Source organism: Pyxicephalus adspersus, chromosome 10, assembly GCF_032062135.1.
Source record: "Pyxicephalus adspersus chromosome 10, UCB_Pads_2.0, whole genome shotgun sequence".
NCBI lineage: Eukaryota > Metazoa > Chordata > Amphibia > Anura > Pyxicephalidae > Pyxicephalus > Pyxicephalus adspersus.
Genome location: NC_092867.1, coordinates 36,533,150 through 36,553,718, shown reverse-complemented (window position 1 = coordinate 36,553,718; position 20,569 = coordinate 36,533,150). Strand labels below are relative to the sequence as shown.

Genomic DNA, 20,569 nt, shown 5'->3' with positions numbered 1-20,569 from the left:
AAAAATAAGAAAACCAGCTTTTGTGATATTAGAATTTACCTCTCTTCAACCCTGACTTTTGAACATCAGCATCAGGGCATTTTTCCTACTAAGGAACCGGGCATTTTCTCCTCCCACTGATGCCAGGCTAATATTTCTTCCCTTTCTTCCTGCTGACCACTGCAGTTGGCTAATATTTTCTCCCATGGATGCCAGGATGTTTTTTTCCCACTTTCCACAACAGATGAAGGTTTGTAACGTCTACAGATGCTTTTGGATATTTTCTTTCCACTGACCAAGTATCTAAGTAACTATGGTATGTATACTATGTAGTACACTGACAGGACCTCTGCACGCTCTAGGTTGTGTTGGGTTGCACATAGTCCTGACCAAAGTGTTTATTGTCTCAGCAGGTGCTGCTGTGAGAACTCCAACTATATAAAGTTTTTCTATGTAAAGGCAAAATCTTACAATACAATCTTATTAGGACATTTTATTTGGGAAGAGGGAGTATAATGCTTGATAATGCACTGTGCAACTGCAATGGAAAGTGCGGTTACTGGCAGGATCCTCATGGAAGTATCTTTGGGACAGATTAACAAAAATGTCATCATTTTAAATCTTCAGCTTTAATTTAGAGTACCAGGTAATCATGCAAAGACAATCTTTGTTTAGGTGCTTCCTATTTGGGGAGAAAAGGAGAAGAGATATGTCACAGTAATTAAAAAAAATAGAATTTTAAAAGAAATTTTAAATTTTGTGTTCCATCACAATGTATATCTTCCGTCTTTTGGTTTAAATGACAACCAACATCATTCAACCCACTTCCTCTGAACTCATGATGTTCTTGCCCCAGCCTGTGAAGGAGAAGTAGCACTTTTCGATGTTACTTTTCTTCTTATCTCTCCTCCTATAAGCACATTGTACTGTACATTCTTCACACACTCTGAGCTGTTCTGTACAGGGACAGCAAACTGCTAATGCCAAGTCAAATTCATGCACATCAGATTTCTGTAACTGCTCAGATTTATTCTTGTGTAGCCTTAGCCTTTTCATAATTAAACCATGGCAGCTGAATCTACTTCACATATTTAATTTGGAAAGTTCATGTTTAATAACGCCATATTTATTATGTAATGAGTGATTATTGAATGACAAATATGCATTGCAAATATCCCAAAGATGAGAAAGACTGAGAATCATTTACATTGAAATGCATGGACCTGGAAGAATGTTTCTGTGAATCTTAAATTTACTGCTTGATAAATAGACTTCAAAGACTTCTCTGTAATATGTATGGAACAGCTCACTGGGCAGCGATTTGGGATTGTTGGGTAATCTCCAGCCTTACCCTTTGTCGTTTATAGAGGTTCCTCCCCTGTACTGAAATGATTTATTGTGATTTCACTGCTTACAGTGAGCTGCTTACAGTATATTCTAGAATTGTAGTGTATCAGAGTTTGCCTCATTTCCTGGGGGACGTTCAGCATCTTCTATCTCCTTCCTCCCCATCCTGGTTGTCCCTAGTATGCCATTTTCGTTGATTAGAGTGCAGTTTTTTCAATCATGGGCATTAAGCATGGTATTTGGATGTTACATTTACCTCCTAGGGCTCTGTTTATAAAACAGGGAATCAGACATTCACTGGTGGTAATCTTCCAGGTCTAACTGTTTCAATGACAGTAATCGATTCCCACCAGGGAATGTTTGAGGGAATTTAAAATTCCCTGTTTTATAAATAAAGCCTATAGTGTTCCCTCTCCCATTGATGACTGGTCCAGGCTTGCGTTCACTGCTCTTCCATTATTGTGTAAAGGACACAAATTTGCTAGAATCAAAGGGAAATCTGACATTTCCTTAAACATTCCCTGGTGGGAATCAATTACTGTCATTGAAACACATGGAGCTGGAAGATTCCCACCAAGCCACGCTCATTTTTTGTAGGATTTAGCTTTGATTTAAAGCTTAACACCTTCCATATCTCAGTTCCCCATCTTCACCACACCCATCTTTATTTTTATTATTGTGTATTTGACCTCATTTGTTTTAATGAGGTCTTCTGTCCAGCCGCATCACATGACATCACTAGTCTGAGTATAGGATGGCTCATCTATGTATGTCTGTGCCTCCTTTGCAGAAAGCTCCTATGACATTTACCTTAAAGAGATCTTGTCTTGTGGTTCTATTTATAAAACAGTGAATCTGACATTCCTTCAAACATTCCCTCCTGAGAATCATTTACTGTCATTGAAACACATGGACCAGGAAGATTCCCAGGAGGGAATGTTTGAGGGAATGTCATATTCCCTGTTTTATAAATAGAGCGCCTGGAGTCACAGGGAAGGGATTTGTGAAAGATATAGTTAGGATTTTGCTTTCTAATCTTCAGGTGACTTGTTTTACTCACACAATACCCCCAGCTCCTCACCCACTGACACCCTGGTATCTCTCCTATGAGCTATTAAATCCCTGTGACTTGGTAATGTCGGTGGGAAGTGCTGCACGCCATTGTCACTCTGAATCTACTGCCTTGAGATCAATAAATTATTTTTGGGACACAGTGTCACCGCTGATATTTTAATTTTTAAGAGTTTTCTAAAAAAAAAAAAAAGAAAAACAAAATAACCAACTTTTACTGATGATTCATCTATTATTTGAATTGATTTCAATGTGATCAAATATGTGAATGTTGAATAAAATTTATAAATCAACCCCAAAGACTTGATTCTTTTTTTTTTTTTTTTATCCATTGATCTGCAGACCTGGCTGATTTGCTTTTTCCAGGTCAACAAATGATAAAAAGTGTGTGTTTGTATGGAAATTATAATCTTCTTGTTTTGGGTCAGAGAGCCAGGTGACTGGCATTTTCAAATTATGCAATGACAACATTAAAAGTTCTGTCCCTTTGTCTTACCTCCCAGCAGGTAATTTTCCATTCATCATCATACAGAATAATACACCTTTATATGACATCATTGTACTAGAAACACGTCATAGACTGGGTGAACTCACACTGAGATTCCATTAGGTGCTCCTGGCATTGAGGAGAAAAGAGAAATAACACTGGATTTGGGGCACTGACACCAGGAAAGGATGATAATTTCAGAGTGGAAAGGATGAGGCTTGATGGAGGACTGGTAATGCTTCAATATTGACAATTCATTTGTGGTTTGGGTGGTTACCTGGTTTACATTGGCATGGCTGTACAGGTGTTATAGATTGGTAACACTTACCTGAGGCAGGGTTTAGGCTCAGCAGCTGTGACAGTGCTGCCAGCACCAGCGTATAACCTAGTGCTGTAACTAAACTCCATGCCATCCTTCAGAGGACTGCCTAATATACAGTGCCTAAACAGAATTCTCAGCCAATCAGAATGGCAGTGCTTTTTAAAGTCTTGTTAGGCAACACTGTAAACATGCTGGATAAAAGAGCAAACTGATGACCTCATCCCTTTTAAAGAGGAGAGGGGTGTCCTCTCACTTTGGAGTGAGCCACTATTTTTGGAACAGGAAATGAAGCAAAATCTCCCCATCAGGTCAGCCAATATAAAACACTGTATGTTGTCTGTAATTGTTTACTGGATGTTTGGAAGGCATATGTTATATGTGTTAGCTATTCAATTTATTGTCAGTGTGCTCTGAAGATGAAGGCATATTCTGCAAATTCCTTTAAAAAGCCCATCCTTCCCCTTCTTACTGGAATCCTGACTCTGACAACTTTTTAATGATTCTTTTGATTTGATTTGATTGTTTTGAGAATCAGAGGTCATTTTCAGGAGTTGGTGCTCAGCAATTTTAGTGGCTTGAAAAAATACTCTCCTGCTCTATTGCAGCATTGCTCAACTTTATTTTAACATGGGGGAATCCTTAAAGTAACATTCAGGTGATTGGGAACCCCCTTCTATCACTACTATATTCACAGCTCACAGTACATTATTATGATAGTAAGTGGGAAGAATGTCACCCTTATGGATAGCCAAAAGGAGCATTGGTGTCACTGGTAACTGACCTGAAAGGTCCAAAATGCTTACGGCTCAAGGAACCCGTCAGACTTTGGAGGAACCCTGGTTGCCCTATTGGCTGTAACACTCTGTGTACCATGCAGAATATCGGTTGAAGATGTGCCGCCTTCTAATCATGGAAAGGTAAATTGTACTTTTCCTGGTTTTTTATGGTGTGGGCAGCAGTTGACACCTTCAGAATGTCATAATTGACATTGGCTGATTCATTCATATAAACATTTTTTGAAGTGGAACTAATCCATTTAAAAAAATACAACCAGATGATGTCCCTTCAGCAATAAATAAAACTTACCTGCCTGATCTGAATTTTTTCTAATTGCACTTACCTGTCTGCTTTATTGCGCCACAATCTTCACCCCGATTTTTGGCCATCGTGAAGTCATGCTCATTCAGTCCCAGCAGCCCTGGAAGATGTCAGAATACCCAGCATATCCTGGCATCCCACACTAAGCTGCACATGCACAGAAAGAAGATTGTGTAAGGTTAAGTTAGGTAAGTATGTTTTATTGTCGTAAGAACATTACCTGTCCCTTCTGTAATAAAGTTAAAGTTTCCGCCTGCTCACAGTTATTAATTGCAGGTCTTTAGTTTTGCTTAGAAAACATAAACAACTATTGTAAAATTACTTGCAATTATATGATGATATTTCCTCATTCTCATGTGGATTCAGGAAGATACCTGATACAGAAATATTGAAATCTGTTGAAGACATTATGAACCCTTGCTATATTTACTATATCCACAGCTAACAGTACATTTGTGTGATGATCAGTGGGAATAATGTCTCTTACATTGCTGGCCAGTAGGAAGAATGTCACCCTTACAGATAACCAAAGAGATCATTGGGGTCACTTAAACTGACCTGAGAGACACAGATTGCTCATTGCTCAAGGAACCACTAGCTAACTCTGGAGGATCCCTGGTTGAAACTCTACACTATATCAATGTTAAAAATTGTTTTAGGGAAAAATAGTTGCAGAACAGATCCTTGGGAATAACTCACATCACTCTAATTCCAGTTCACTGCTGAGGGCTTCAGCTGTCAAGTGATGGAAAGAGGTGATGTTTCCAGATTATTCGGTCTTTAATATATATATACGTTTATGGTGTGTGAATTTTTGGTAGTTTTGGTGAGAGTACTTTTTTGATACATAAATGTAATAATTTATTAGAAAATTTAGTAAAAAAGTCTGTTTTTGCTCAAGCTCTTCATAAAGCATTTAAACACAATTCAGTTTGTTTTTCTTGACTTATTCAAATAAGTTTTTAGTGTTTAGGACACAAATATGAATTTCTCAAATGTTAAACATTACCCAGTATAAAGGTTTAAACACTAAAGTAATTCTGTTCAGGGTGAGTTATCCACTTTTCACAGACAATCTCTATAGAAATGGTTTCACAGTAATATACCAAGTACAATATGCTGAAGCAAAAATAGCTTACACCTGCTATGGCTGCTAGTTCTGGGACAGCACTGGAACATACAAATGTATGCAACCATTGGCCCTGATTTGCAACCATCTCCATTACTAGAGCATATTAAACCTGAGCCATGAACTGGTCTGCTATTAGGTGTCAAAGTTTTGGAATGCTAGATTCAGTCATAGCAGATAATAATGAGAATATAAATGTAAAAGTTGAAAAAGCAGTAAATTCCAGTTATGTGCATGTACATGCATAAAGAATGGTGATTTAATTAAAAAATAGTGTAGGTGTGTGCACATAATTGCATTATGACTGCTTTTTTACTGGACTTTCAGTATATAATAGACTTTTAGGAATTCTAGTCCAGGTCTGTTGGATCACCGAGGTTCTACCATGATGATCTTTATCGAAGTGTTTAAGTCAGAGTCAATGGGTGTGATTTATTAAAGCTGTCCAAGATAGGGAAACTTGGGTGATCCAACAAACCTGGAATGGATTTCTTAAAATCATTTGGCATTCACTATACACAAAGCACTTACAACAAATACAGCCTATGTGTGAATAGTCTCTCTTACCTGGAATGAAATGGAGGACACTCATCACTCTCAGGTAACCTGGGTGTTTCCAATAGGCCATGTTTGAGAGGGCTGGTTGAAAACAGAACATACTTACATAGTAAGTTAGGTTAAAAAAAGACATACGTCCATCAAGTTGAACCACTAGGGAAAGAACCATATCCCAGATATAAAACCCTATGGACATAGTTGGTCCAGAGGAAGGCAAAAAAAAAAAAAAAAAACTGGTAGAATTTGTTCTAAAAGGGGAAAAAAATTCCTTTCTAATTCCATGAGGCAATCGGATGTTCCCTGAATCAACAGGCTATCTTTACTTAAAATCCTTAATACCCAGTTATAGTCTGTGCTTCTAGAAAAGCATCCAGCTTTTTCTTAAAGCAATCTTTTGTGTTTGCTGAAACTACTTCCTGAGGGAGCCGATTCCAAATTTTACCGACCTTACAGTGAAGAATCCCTTCCTTTAACTTCTTTTCCCCCAGACGCAAAGAGTGCCCTCTTGTTCTTTGTAATGATCTCAAAGTGAATAATGGGGTAGAGAGTTCTCTATATGGACCATTTATATATTTATACAGGGTGATCATATCCCCCTTATACGTCTCTTATCAAGGGAGAATAGATTCAGTTCAGCTAATCTCTCCTCGTAGCTGAGCTCCTCCATTCCTTTTACATAGTGAATCAATGCAATACAACTTGAGAAAAGTGCACAGCGCCATTCTACTGTCTTGTACAGAATTATGTGTGAAAGCTGAATGTGAATGAAAGCTGAATTAAACCTCACTTTGCTTACCTGTCCCTATTGCCTCACAGGGCCATCTTCAATCGCGCAGGAGTTCATTCATCCCTGGAATGCCCAGAGGAAGCCGGGAATGCCTGGAATCCTGGTAAGGATATCACCAAGGACCCAAATTGATCAGGCAGGTAGGACAGATTATTGCAGAAGGGACATCCCCTGTCCCTTATTGGAATCGAATATTCGTAAAAAATGTAACTTTATTTCTGCTTTTAATACATATAATGTGGCAGCACGGTGGCTCAGAGGTTAGCACTCTGGTCTTTGCAGCGCTAGGTCCCAGGTTTAAATCCCAGCCAGGACACTATCTGCATGCAGGTTTCCCCGTGTTTGTGTGGGTTTCCTCTGGGTTCTCCGGTTTCCTCCCACATTCTAAAAACATGCAGTTAGGTAATTGTCTTCCCCCCAAAATTGTTATTAGATAGTACTAAAGACATATGACTATTGTAGGATTAGATTGTGAGCCCCTTTGAGGGACAGCTAGTGAGATGACTATGGACTTTGTACAGCGCTGCATAATATGTTGGTGCTATATAAATACTTTATAATAATAATACAATTGGCATACATAATAAAGAGATTACAAGGAAGTCATAACTACAATTTATTTCTAAGTCCATACTAATTTCATTTTAATAAAACTAATATATTTTGTAAAATGATTTTAGACATTTCTCAGTTGAGTTGCCTGGAAAATATTCTGTATAGAGCTGGCTAAATTGCGCCCTCTAGAGGCAGAACCTTTGCTAAGCAACTCTAAACTACACAGTACTCTCTGAGCAATGCAAGCTCCGGGTCCTCCTCATACCACAGAATCGCAAGCATAGTATAGAGAGTCGCTTCCCTTCTTCCTTCGCCGTATGCTCTAGCGCTCTGTGGTAGGAAGCCGGAAGGTGGAGAGCGGAAGCGGGAATCAGCTGATCGAGCTGTCCCTAGGTAGAGCCGGGGAGAGAAAGCCAAGGCAGACGGGGGAGGGCTGGCCTGGCCATTGGACGGAAGAAGTCTCTGACCCGGAGTGCTGTCTGACGAGACGCCCCACACAGTAAATAACACTAGGACAGAGGACTCGGTGTACCTGGCCCGGCCACACGGGGGCATTGTGTACACCGGGGAGGGAGCAGCAGCAGGGGGGCTTTTGTTTAGTAAGAAGCAGCTGACAGATCCCCTGAAGGCGGCCTGCTGTCTCCTTGTGTAACCCCAGCCTGGCCCCTGGTGCTGCCGTCTCCTGTGTGTGTCTAGCCTGGCAGAGGAAACAAAAGAAGAGAACAAAGAGGAATCCTTAGGTGTCTGCCATCCTTCCAGGCTCCATCACCCACTGACACCCTATTCATCCTATTGTCACCCAGTGGCACCCCATTGTTGCCAAGTGACACTCCATTCACCCCATTGTCACCCAGTGACCCCCTATTGTTGCCCAGTGGCACCCCATTGTTGCCCATTGGCACCCCATTGTCACCCAGTGACCCTCTATTGTTGCCCAGTGGCACCCCGTTGTCACCCAGCAAGGCACTGATCACTGTGATGGATGCAGCGTTATGAAGAGGAGGAAGCAATAACATACATCTATAGAAGCCAATAGATCTGATGTCCACATTTTGTGGAGATCACTCCCAATATTATTTTTATCTGGCATCTCTGACCAACCAGTAATCCTTCTTCATTATCACCCCCCTGGGTTTTGTGGTCATTACTTTTTTTTTTTAATCCAATCTTATATTGTGTATATTTTATAAGATATTTCATTTATTTACTCTGATGGTTGTGTTAGTAAATTATGGTGCCTCCAGGGCACAGAAATCTCAGTTATAGGAAGAGAAGTTCATCCTTACACCTTGTGTTCTCCTCCTTGTTATAGAACTGATTATTGATCTCTTTTTTGTTGGGAAAAATATAGATCCAGCACAGTTTATTCCTCACAGGGAGCGTATTTGACAAAGCACAAATTGTATCAGAAATGAAGACGGGAAAGTAGCCTGGATTTTAAAGTAGGAAACTTTTCTCTCCGTCATCAAGTATGCAAGACTGCATTCAATCAAAGCCTATTTGGAGGCATTGTCTTATAGTTCTGTTTCCATAAGCTGAAATCTATTTGTGTTTTTGGCTCGATCTGACTTTATTTATCCGGCCGATCTCCACCTGTTTAACGTTGTGCTTTGGATCGTTGGATGTGATGGAACTCATGTTTGCAGAGTGGGAGGACGGTGAGCGGTTTTCCTTTGAGGACTCGGATCGCTTTGAGGAGGACTCTTTATGTTCCTTTATCTCAGAGGCAGAAAGTCTCTGTCAGAATTGGAGAGGATGGCGCAAACAATCAGCGGGTCCCAATTCTCCAACCGTGAAAATGAAAGGTGGGTCCTTGTTCTTGATCATGTTGTCATGTGCCGTTACATGTTCACAGTGTGATTGGAGCAGCGGGGCTGATTTTAATTGTGATAAAGGTCTCCGGCTGTGACCTTTTTTATTCCAGAGTGCAGAGGGTTGTCGGTGATTACTGTTAAATGAATGGTGACAAAATGTTGTGATGGATGGCTGGAGTGAGTGAAGTTAGGCAATAAAGGCCGCATTTACATTAGCATCACATAGCTGGGCTCATGTTGTGTGATGGTAATGAATGGTGCTATAGTTCATGTACAAAGAGGCTGCTGTATGATTTCTGTTTATTTAGTACAAAATGCAACATGATGCTTGTAAAAGTGTAGAAACAAAAACATTACCATCTACTTTCCCTTTGCATGCTGATCTGATAAGGCTTCCTGGTAAAGCTCGCCTGTCTCCTATTGGACAATCAGGCTGTCCATTGTATGGAAAGATCAAATAGTTAATTGGGATGCCTTTGAAAATAAATGCCGCTGCACTTTATTAAAAGCTTTCATGGTGCTGTAGTGCAACACATCGGATGTGTCTGAATGGGTCCTGAGATTTCTGAACCAATAAAAATATTGGATTAAGTTTTCTCTATGCAAATTGTACTAGAAGTTATTATGACTCTGTGTGCACCCCATACCAACCAGCACTTTGAGGTAACCACCTGGCTGTATTTAGGTGGATACCGAAAGGTCGAGCCACAATATAGGGGCATAATACAAAGATGATGAAGCATACTAATAGGACAGAGTAATAGGGGTGATTTGATTTGTATGGTAACAACTGACACCACAAAATTTGTCATTGTTGCCCTGCTAACTTTTTGACGACCTGCCTACAGGTTGTCCCACGCTCGCTATAAACAATTAACAGAAGGGGATAGGCACAGACACACTTGGTTTAGAATGTTGGAAAGTTCATATTAGGTTTGTTGTGTTTCTAGTGCAGGCAGGTAAATGTAACAAACTATAGTAGCGAGTAAAAGAAGAAGAAGAATAATACCTGTTCAGCGTTCTCCCCAGACCCTTTTAGCTGGGAGCACCACCCAGCATTTTTCAGTAACCACCTGGCTGTTTTTTGGGTGGTTACTAAAGAGTGGCGGCATCACATGACAGGCGCCACCACCGGCCTACAATTTAAAAACATTTCTCGGTTAAACACTGCTGTTCAACATGTAAAAAGTCAAATCTTCACTTTCTTCAAAGGATCCTCCGCTGCTATTTTACACTGGCTGCGTATGGGATTAATATGGGAAAGTTTCCTTATGGTGTCACCATTGGACCATGCCTCGGTTAAGTGTATTAAAAGGCCACGTGGCAGGATCACTAGCTCTTAGAATAATGGGCGCTGCAGATTTAGGAATATAGAAAACATGGTAAAGAATGTGCGTTATTTGTAATTCAGGTACCTGGTTGTCATGGCTCAGCTAACAGGTCATTGTAAGTCTGTAATGATTTAAATTGTAACCCAGCGTTGTAGGTATTTTCCAGCCAGTAACATTATTACATAAGATCTCGTCTTACTTTCATTCTCATTGTTGTGTTCAGTTCCAGCAATCCCAGTGCTATACTCCAATATTCACTTAAGTTGTATTGAAGCTGTAGCAGGGCATATACCGGTAGGTTCTGCTTTATTTCCAGGCTGGATGACATCCAACATCAACTCCTCAGCCTGACTGAGTTAACCCATTTTATTTATTAGATTTCTTTTTTTCTCAGCATCACATGTAGATGTTACCTAGAGTGCCCCCACATCTATTCTTACATCCACCCAATAAGGGGGTTTTGTACTTTATAATTCCTCCTAAAAGCCAGCCCACCACATGGCAGTGATGGCACCCCCAGGCCATGCCGTGATGTTATTAGGAGGTCGTGTACGGCACTCAGTGTTCTACCAGTCATGATCCTACATTGCCTAGGGGAGCACAGAAACCGATGGATGTCAGTGGGTATAAAAAATAGTAGAAATATTTTTTTTTAATAAAATGTTATTAATACATTGATGAAAGTGAGGTACCAGGAAAGGAAAACTATAGCAGATATAGCAAATCTCTCATGGTACTGTGCAAAGTAACTAATACAAGTAAGCTTTAGAAAACCACATAATGCTAATATATTCAATTAAGTTCAGGCGAACCTGTAACTTCATAGCAGATTATCTATATGACAAATAATAAGGCAAACTCAGGTTTTATAATCTACAGACCAGCTACAGCTCGGTGATGGTGCTTTGTGGTTGGTTGGTTATTTTGGGGACAGCTTTAGGATGGTGTACTAAAAAAACACACATCTCTAAGCAAGTCTAACATAGTTTCTGTCCTGGTATTTATCTAATGATGTTTATAGGGAAAAAAAATCAAGCCTTTTAGGAAAAGAACACATTGTCAATGCTTATCTTGCTCCTGAACTGTTCTACCCCACTAGGACTGGTGACTCAGCTGGAGCAGAAGTTATCCTCAGATGACCTTCCTCCTAAAACCACCCAGAAATTCCTCAGTGCTGTGGTCTTCTCCTGTGATGTGTATTATTTTAGTTTTAGATCTTCAATTTAACCTAATAGCCCCCCCCCCCAAAAAAAAAACAAAAAAACAATTATTATCTGGTTGTGAAATCCTCTGATATAAGATAATTTATTCATCTTCTCTTCTATGTATCAGTGTAACATTGCAAATGTTGTATATAAACTTTTATTCCAGCTTAAACCCCTTGCAGGCAATAAATGATGACATGTGGTTTTGTTTAGGAGTTGATTTGGAGGTTTGGAGAACACTTGCTTTAATAATAAACCATTGTTTAAAAAATTGGGAAAAAAGTAACAAATGAAATTGTAATTTTTTGGGGGGATTTTCTGCAGCCTGTGTTGATAAGATCAGATAACCTAAGGGCTCGCTCATTCTGTACTGTAGTATAAATGCTGTGTAGTTCAACACAATGCATATTAGGGGAGTCTAAATGAAATATGATCTGGGGGTTCTGGTAGATCATAGACCTAATAACATCATGCAATGCCAAGCTGCAATATTGGAGGAAAAGAAGTTTAAGCTCTGGATAAGGAAGGGATTCTTCACTGTAAGGTCTGTGAAAATGTGGAATCGGTTCCCTCAGGAAGTAGTTTCAGCAACTACTATAGATTGCTTTAAGAAAAAGCTGGATGCTTTCCAGAAGCACGAAATATAAAGGTATTAAAGTAAAGATAACAGAGACTGTTGATCCACGGAACATCCGATTGCCTCATGGAATAGAAGGAATTTCCTTCTCCTGTTGGAGGTTTTTTTTAGGGCTTTTTTTGCCTTCCTCTGAGCCAACTATGTCTTGTAGGGTTTAATATCTGGGATATGTTTATTTCCTAGTGGTTGAACTTGATGGACTTATGGCCAACCTAACTATGTAGCTTGTTTCTGCAATGGATTAGTTTGACCGAATCCTCAGATAATTTTCTAGTTCTCATAGCATTTAGCATTTTCTATTAAACTCCTCAGAGGTTCTCTGTAGCAATAATATGCAATGCAAAAATAATCAAAAATAAACTGGTATAAAATGTAAGTACACAATTCTATGTCTAATAACTTGAAGGACATTGACTGTTTGAAATATAAATCTTTTTTTGGGCTCTGGGGTCCCCTTGTAGTCACCTCTGTGGTCACCTTGTCAATAGTATTTAGTAATGATTTACTACATCACTTGTAGTACTGTCTGATTATATTTAATGTTCACAAATGTAACATTCAACTACTAGTTTTGGTTGGAGACTATTTTAAAATTGGCAGGTTGTACAAAAATCGAATACTTTCCTAAAGGGTAACTATGCTATCTATTACTATCCCTAGGATGATGTAAGCTGCCATTTCCAACCTGGTTATAAAATGCACAGCTTGCCTGCTTGGTGTTGTTCTTTTTAAACAGGATATATAGCCCCAACATATTTTGCAGAGCTGTACATTAAATAGGGGTTACAAATGACTGATACAGACAGTGACACAGGAGGAGGAGGGGACCCTGCCCTGAAGAGTTTACAATCTAGGAAGTTCTGATCTTCAACCTTTATAACTTTCAGAACCCAGAATTTACAGTCACACAACTTGGCACCAAGATCAGCTTTACATCCAGACTGCCTGCATTCTATGGAATGAGTTCAGCAATGGCGGCCAGTGATGGCTCTTCTGGAGTTCGACACTTTTCTTCTAAGTTATTTACTTACTGTGCAAAGGACTTTACTTACTGGACTCTGGAAATTTCCTAATACTTTCCCTCCTGGGAATCGATTACTGCCATTGAAACACAAGAGGAAACCCCATTAATATATTTGGTGAACTACTGGGGCGATATCAGAAAAATGTCTATTTATCCTTCAGGGGGGTGTTCATACATTCCATTTGTTTTGTAGTAACACAGATTAATTTTACTGCGTGTAAGTACAGAAACCCTGTTGTATTTTCAATATGGTTTTAGAGAGAATCTGGTTTTGATATATGAAGTTTCCTGCAACTCTAGAATTGTTAGCAAACAATATTATTAGTGGTAATCCTCAAAAAGTCAGTCTGCAATAACTGGAAGTTATAATGAAGGCTAAACGCAAGAGTTAGAGGCAGAATAGCTGTAGCAAAATCCTCAGCAAGGTCATGGCCAGATTATGACATGCTTAGTGCAGTCACCCTGACCACAGCCAGCTGCTTCTTTCTTTCCATCAACCTTTATCTCTGCTAGTAAAATAGTCAACATTTCTAGCACAATCAGCTAGTTGACCTAAAACAGGGCAGGTTGTATTTTAAAATATATTATTGGAATTTATTTTCAGCCCTGGAACCCCTAGAATTTCATACTTTAGAAAACACCCTCACCATCCTATATTACATTGTGGGATAAACACCTAAAATATGTCTGTCTTTCTCATCTAAAAGGGGACATGGGAGGTCTTTATGCTTATGAGCTTAAGCGTCTCATTGCTGTGGTGGCTTCACATGGCGTCCACATGCTGGTACAGTCCCAGGTCCCGCTGTTTTGGTGCTGACTGCTTAGCAATGATAGTGTCTATCTAACAGAGCTATGTGCTCATTTTTTTTAATAAATGTTTTAATAAATGGTTCCAAGCATCATTTAATTGATGTAAGCCTTTTCTTTCTACCTTATACTTCTGAATATATGCATGGATGAAACAATCTATACATTTATATTCCTCGTGACTGAATACACCTATAAAGCTGTTTACATTGCTGTGGGTTTAAAGAATAAACCCACCATTTTTATAGATTGTTATGTTTAACTTGCATATCAGAATGACATAACACCCTTCTTCATTTGCGATATGTTCAACATATTGAAACTGGATGCTATCCTTAACCGCTATCATAACTCCACATTTTTTCATCGGGAAACTTGCAGGTATGAGAAAAAGACGTTAATTGCCATTTGGGTGCTTTCGTAGGATGAAGACGTGTTTCTTGAACAAACACTAATTCGCCATTGAGGTGTTTGAATTTTTTTTGCTGAGAAATGTTTTCTTAAGCAAGCTTATTCAATCCTTTCACATTCAATGAGACAATGTGGGTCATCTAACACAAGAAATGAAGCTGTGGAAGTCGTGGCAGTATAGACTGTTGGGTAAAATTACTAACGATAACTAGTTGGAATAGGACATGCCCCACCTGTGGTCAGCCCATCCCGCCGATGATCCCAAAATTTGTACTGTAGAAACATCTGTTACAGAGCAACGAACTAAGTAGACGGGTTAAGCAAACTTAAACAAGGAAACGATAGTAATGGTAAAAAACAAAAAAGTTCCCTGGTTAGAAACCAGGTAAAACAGTCTAAAATCAAAAACTTACATAGAACTTTTCAAGATTTCAAGTGGTCAAGACTTGACATAACTTGACTAGGCTATCACAAAACTGACACTCCCAGATGATTCAGGTCCACTCATGGGACACTTTTCTTGGAGATGACGGTGAACTTGATGATGGGCTAGTAGCAGCTAGGTTCCACCCTTGAAGTAGTTGTAAACCCATTTCCACAGAAGATATTGGATGTGTTTTTCCTTTGTACAAAATCAGCAATTTCGCCAGAAAGCCCCATCTGTACGCTATATTTTTGTCCCGCAACATTTTCGTAATCGGCAACAATTTTTTCCGATTCTGACTTGTAATGGCAGACAAAACAGCAAACAATTGTATATTTTGATATTGATCCGGTAATGGGGGCATTTTCCTCGCCATTATCTTTTCTTTAATGTGAAAAAAGTGTATACGTACCAGCACATCTCTTGGGATGGCCGCATCCAAGAACTTGGGTTTGGGTATTCTGTGCACCCTGTTGCCGCCGGCACTTACAGGTGACACAAACTTTTAATATAAGATTGTACTTCCCCTTGGTTGATAGACTCCGGGACTGCTCTCACTTTAATATTGTTCCGTCTGGAACGATCCTCCAGGTCAGCTACTTTAGACCTAAGCCAGTTTAACTTATTGGCAGTCTCTTGGTGTTCATCCACTAGATCAATATGGGCTTGAGAAAACTCCCCCCATCTTGGTTTCCACATGCAATATACGCTTCCCAAAGTTATTCAGGGTGTTGCAAAACTTGCCCACTATTGATGTTAATATGTTGCTGTATAGAATGCCTTAAAGATAATAGTATTTCTTTCAAAGTAGACGCTGATAGCTTAGATTCCCCTACCTGGAAACTTTCTAGATCTTTCCCAATTATTGGGCCTATGAGTAAGGGAGCATACCCGGGCTCGCCTACAGCTATACCGGGCTCCAGACATAACTCACTCTGGAGAGCAGAAGACGCTGATGGCGATGCTGCGGGTCAAGGAGAATCTTCCAAGTTGCCTTCCAGATTGTTAAAGCAGAGGGACTTTGCTGTGGAGGAGATTCACGGGAAATATGGACCTGAGGTGAGGCTGGAGGAGTAGCCGTGACACAATCTTGGGAGTCGCGGGAGTGCTGAGGCCAAAAATAGTAGGAGAGCTTCTGAGGCTTGGCCTTCCCTTTCCTCTGTTTGGTCATAATATTGCTGTTAAGGAGTAATCCGGTGCTCCGTTAAAGCAGAGAGAGGACCGGAATTGCTTCTGCTCGCGTCGTTTGAGCGTAGTCGGACACAGAGCTCTGTTCCTACGCGGCCATGCTGAATGCTGGCCGGACACGCCCCCTATAGATTGTATATGGACTGCAGCCTAAGATTGGCTTTTAAAGATTTTGTACTTTTTGATGCACACTTCAAGAACTTGTAAAGGCTTTTACGGAAGTGGCATCAAAACAGTTTTATTTTATGGTAATGACAAATTTATAAAAGGAAACATATTAAAAAGCCTACAATGTTGGGGCTATATAGGCATCAATAATATACTGGTTAGTACAGACTGACCTTCAGTCAACTCGAGCTTATTAAAATTCTCTACTGATTCTTCTGATTGATCTATTATTTAACAATGCAAACAGTATACTGGACCCAAACATCTATCTGTTTTCAGGTTGTAGTATAGCGTTTGCATTGTTAAATAATGGATCAAATAGAAGTAATAAAATAGACTTTCAACAAGTTCGGTTGACTGATGGTTAGTCTTTATTGACTATTTCAGTTGGAGTTCAACAAATATACTACAAACAGATGTATACAAATATATATATAGGTTTCGCAGCTCTACATTCATTTTTATTTTTTTTATTAATGCAGCCTGTGAAGGTACCTAAATTATTATTTTATTATTAAACAGGATTTATATAGCGCCAACATATTACGCAGCGCTGTACAATAAATAGGGATTGCAAATGACAGACTAATACAGACAGTGATACAGGAAGAGAGGACCCTGCCCTGAAGAGCTTACAATCTAGTAGGTTAAAGACAGCAAATATATACTTGAACAGTTAAGGTGCGTACACACTTCCAATTTTTATCGTTCAAGACGAACGAACGACGAACGATCGATTGGGCTACGATCGTTCGTAGATATCGTGCAGGATCGTTCGTCGTTCGTTTTCCAACGATAATAATTGGAAGTGTGTACGTAGCTTAAGAGTAGTAAGGAAGATTGTGGATGAAAAGATAGATTTAGGTATCACCTGCAGATAACTGATGCCATATTAGGTAATTATTTGGACCCCACTTTGCATATGGATACAAAAAAGGAGCTTCAGAAGCATAACCATGAGACACTCTGACTACAAAGAGCTATAAGCTATAAATAACATAAACTTGGTCCTTCCAGAGAGGTATAGGGGAACCACTTGAGTGTCTGGAGTGGTTAGCTCAATGGTGTCAAAGACTGAGGACTGATTGAGCATAAAATAGTGATCTTTAGATTTTGTATTTAAGTGATTGGCAAGTTTGGTTAGGAAAAATTGGGTAGAGTGAATGGGGTTGAACCCAGCTTGTAGGTGATTAAGGAAGAAGTCAGAAGAAAGAATTTAATCATTTAGTGTGCTATGAATTCATGAGGTGAGAAAGGCAGGGAAATGCCTGGAAAATCATCTGTTGCCTAATCATTTGCAAAGGACAATATAGATGCTGCCATTACTGATGTCCCAGAGTCCATGAAAAGTAAGCAGCTATAAGGAATGAGATAACACATATAATAATAAAATAATTACATTCCATTGATTTGTAAAAATGCAATTTGGAGGAAAAAAAGTCTCTGGTTGAGTCAAAGGTAGCAATTGTTGTACAGTGAAAGCACTTTGTTTTTGGAGAAAAGTATTCGACAAAGAATCCGAATGTGTGAGGAGGTATCAAAGGAAACACTAGGGAATTGGAGGAGTTTGTAAAGCTGCTCTGGGTTTGTGAATGACATGGATATGAAAGACAATTATGATTGTTTAGCTGATGAAAGATCTTCTCTGAGCTTGTGTAAAGCCTGTTTATGAGTTCTAGTTCCCTCTTGAGCATTGTCTTTCCTGCATCACTCAGCCACATGGGAATAGTTCAGTGGAAAGTGTGAGAATCCAATAAATAGGACAGACTGCTAGGGGTTTGAGAAATCCAATGTTAGATGATAGAAAATACATGTTTGGGCTGGTATTGAGTTAATATTGTACAATTCTAGTTTATATGTTTGAGCTAAGCATTAGCTTTTGTAAGTGGAGCTTTATAATTTTAAATGCATAAAGTGTGTAAATGTGTATGAATGTATTTTTTGTTATGTATGTATTTATGTACGGCGATGATTTTCTTTGGAAGTAAGAGTATATTTTTTTTCCTTTGAGTATAAAAAAGTTATCTGTTTTGGTCATACAAAGACTGTGCCAGGCTTGCTGGGTGTGGACTGTTCTTGTTCCTTGTCCTTGGTGCATTGGATCTGTGGTGTAGTGGTTTCTGTCTGTTATATTTGTTCTAGGGGTTAGTTTAGGCTTTCCTTTGGGGTTCTTGTAATAGTTGTTTTAGTTTGTTCTTTGTGTTTTCTTTTGTATGTGTTGATTCTGAAGGGATGTTTTCTTTTCTAAATATATACTGACATATTATTGCAAGGAAGTGGTTAAAGGTGGACGTTTGTTAATATTGTCTTCATTCCAGCAATAACAAAGCAGTGCCGTTTTAGGTTTTGGCTTGACTACTACAGCATTTTAAACCACAGTAAAAGTAAAAGGCCTATATTGTATTATTTTAAAGAGGAGCAGACATTTACACCTTAGGAAACCGCTTTTGTAAGAGGCTTTATGAACTTTACATTCCTTATCTAATATGAAAAACAAAAAATCTTATTTGTTTTATGTCCTAATGATACATTCCTTCCTCCTGGTGTTTTAGAAATTAGTTTAACTCATCACTGTAAATTCATCTTTTGCGGAGAACTAGATATCCTCATGGCCTGTGGGTACAAGTAATGCTCCATTCAGAATGTCTTCATTTGTAGCTACCCCTTTGTGCCATAGAGACCCAAATGTTAATATCCCCCCCCCCCACCCCTGTCCATGATGCAAGGAATCATGGGACATAGATTTACCAAACAGGTAGCTGCCCTCTAGTGTTCAGCTAGAAGTAATGAAAACACCAGCAGCCCTTGTTACAGATTGACCTCTTAAAAAAATAAATATTCATATACTGTAGCTCCTTAATTCCTAGTATGTGGAATGTGACTTTATTCTCCTTTAGGGCCTCTTGGTTTCAGCTTTGTGTCCTGAGCCCAGGGATGACTTGAGGGCTTTAGATCTGACAATTGTAGCAGTCTGTAAGATGGACAGGCTCTCTTTAAAAGTGGCAGGTGGGAATTGTAAAACACAAATACATCACTGAACATCTAAGGCTTTGTTACTGTACAGATCTATTTTCTGTGTGGATTGTGCTGTCTGCTTGGGATATTGAGGAGCGGCTGGCTGCTTGTGGATGGTTTCCTGCATACTTGGCAGCTTCAGCATTGTTTGTTTTAACAAAGTTCTCAATAAAAATAGACTCAAGCTGAACATTAAGGAATCATTTTAATCTTGTTATATGGTATTAAATATAATTAAAGTACAATGTAAACCTTTCCTAAAGACTTGGCCGTGTTTTAATAAAGCAGAAGGTATAAATTGTTTTTCATGCAAACAATTTAAAGTATAAAATTGTTTATGGATGAAAATCTTCTGCATTATCTATATGCTGTCTTTCCTAATTTATTCATCATCTTTAGTAGGAGGTGATGGGGATAATATAATAATTATTTCACAGGGAGTTATCTGTTAGAAGAAATTACATTCCTTCTAGGATCTGGCTGTGTAGAAGGCTAGTTCTCCCCAGCCAACCCTTCCCCTTCTTATTTTTATCTCATATATGTTTAAAAAAATAAATTGGTCATTAATAAGAAGGGCGATCAGATTAGGACTGTGAAGGGTTCTGTGCATTAATGCTCCTTTTCCTCAAAACATTGGAACATAATGACTTACTAAGAGGGAGATGTGGAAAACCTGAGATCTCTTGGCTGGTGAAACATGAGCTGAAGCCAAAAAATCATAGAAAAATACCAAATCCTGTACAGCAGCGAAGTAATTTTTTGGATAAGCCACATATTACACTTTTTTTCCCTCTTTCTGTCGTATTGTATACGCATACGCACAAAAGTTACAAATAATACCGTTTCAAGTGTACGTATGCACGCGCTACAACAGTGACTGTATGGCATCTCATATCTCAGCCTGAGTTTCCCAATAATGACAGCAGTCAACCATGCCCATGTAATGTGTATTGAAATCATCTGCTTGCAGTCCTTATAGGAAGTCAATATGATAGAGAGACCACAACTAAGAGATGGGGACATTTATAACATAAACTGTCCAGGCTAAGAGCTCCATAGGAAGATTATTAATATAAATAAACAGGATTTATATAGCGCCAACATTTTATGCATTTTACACATTAAAAGATCACACATTTATTATTATTAATATTGCCATAATGAAGCAGAATTGAAAAATATTGAACATTTATTTTTATACTACATATTTAG

General features: G+C 39.0%; 1 protein-coding gene across 1 annotated transcript in view; it reads left to right on the top strand.

Moving 5' to 3' along the window:
- Nucleotides 1-7,679: 7,679 nt before the first annotated feature.
- Nucleotides 7,680-20,569, top strand: part of ZSWIM8 (zinc finger SWIM-type containing 8) — a 49,766-nt gene continuing 36,876 nt past the window's right edge. Inside the window, exon 1 of the mRNA XM_072423170.1 lies at nt 7,680-9,138. Coding sequence (XP_072279271.1) covers nt 8,961-9,138 — 178 coding nt within the window. The 5' untranslated portion in view covers nt 7,680-8,960. The remainder of the gene's footprint in view (nt 9,139-20,569) is intronic.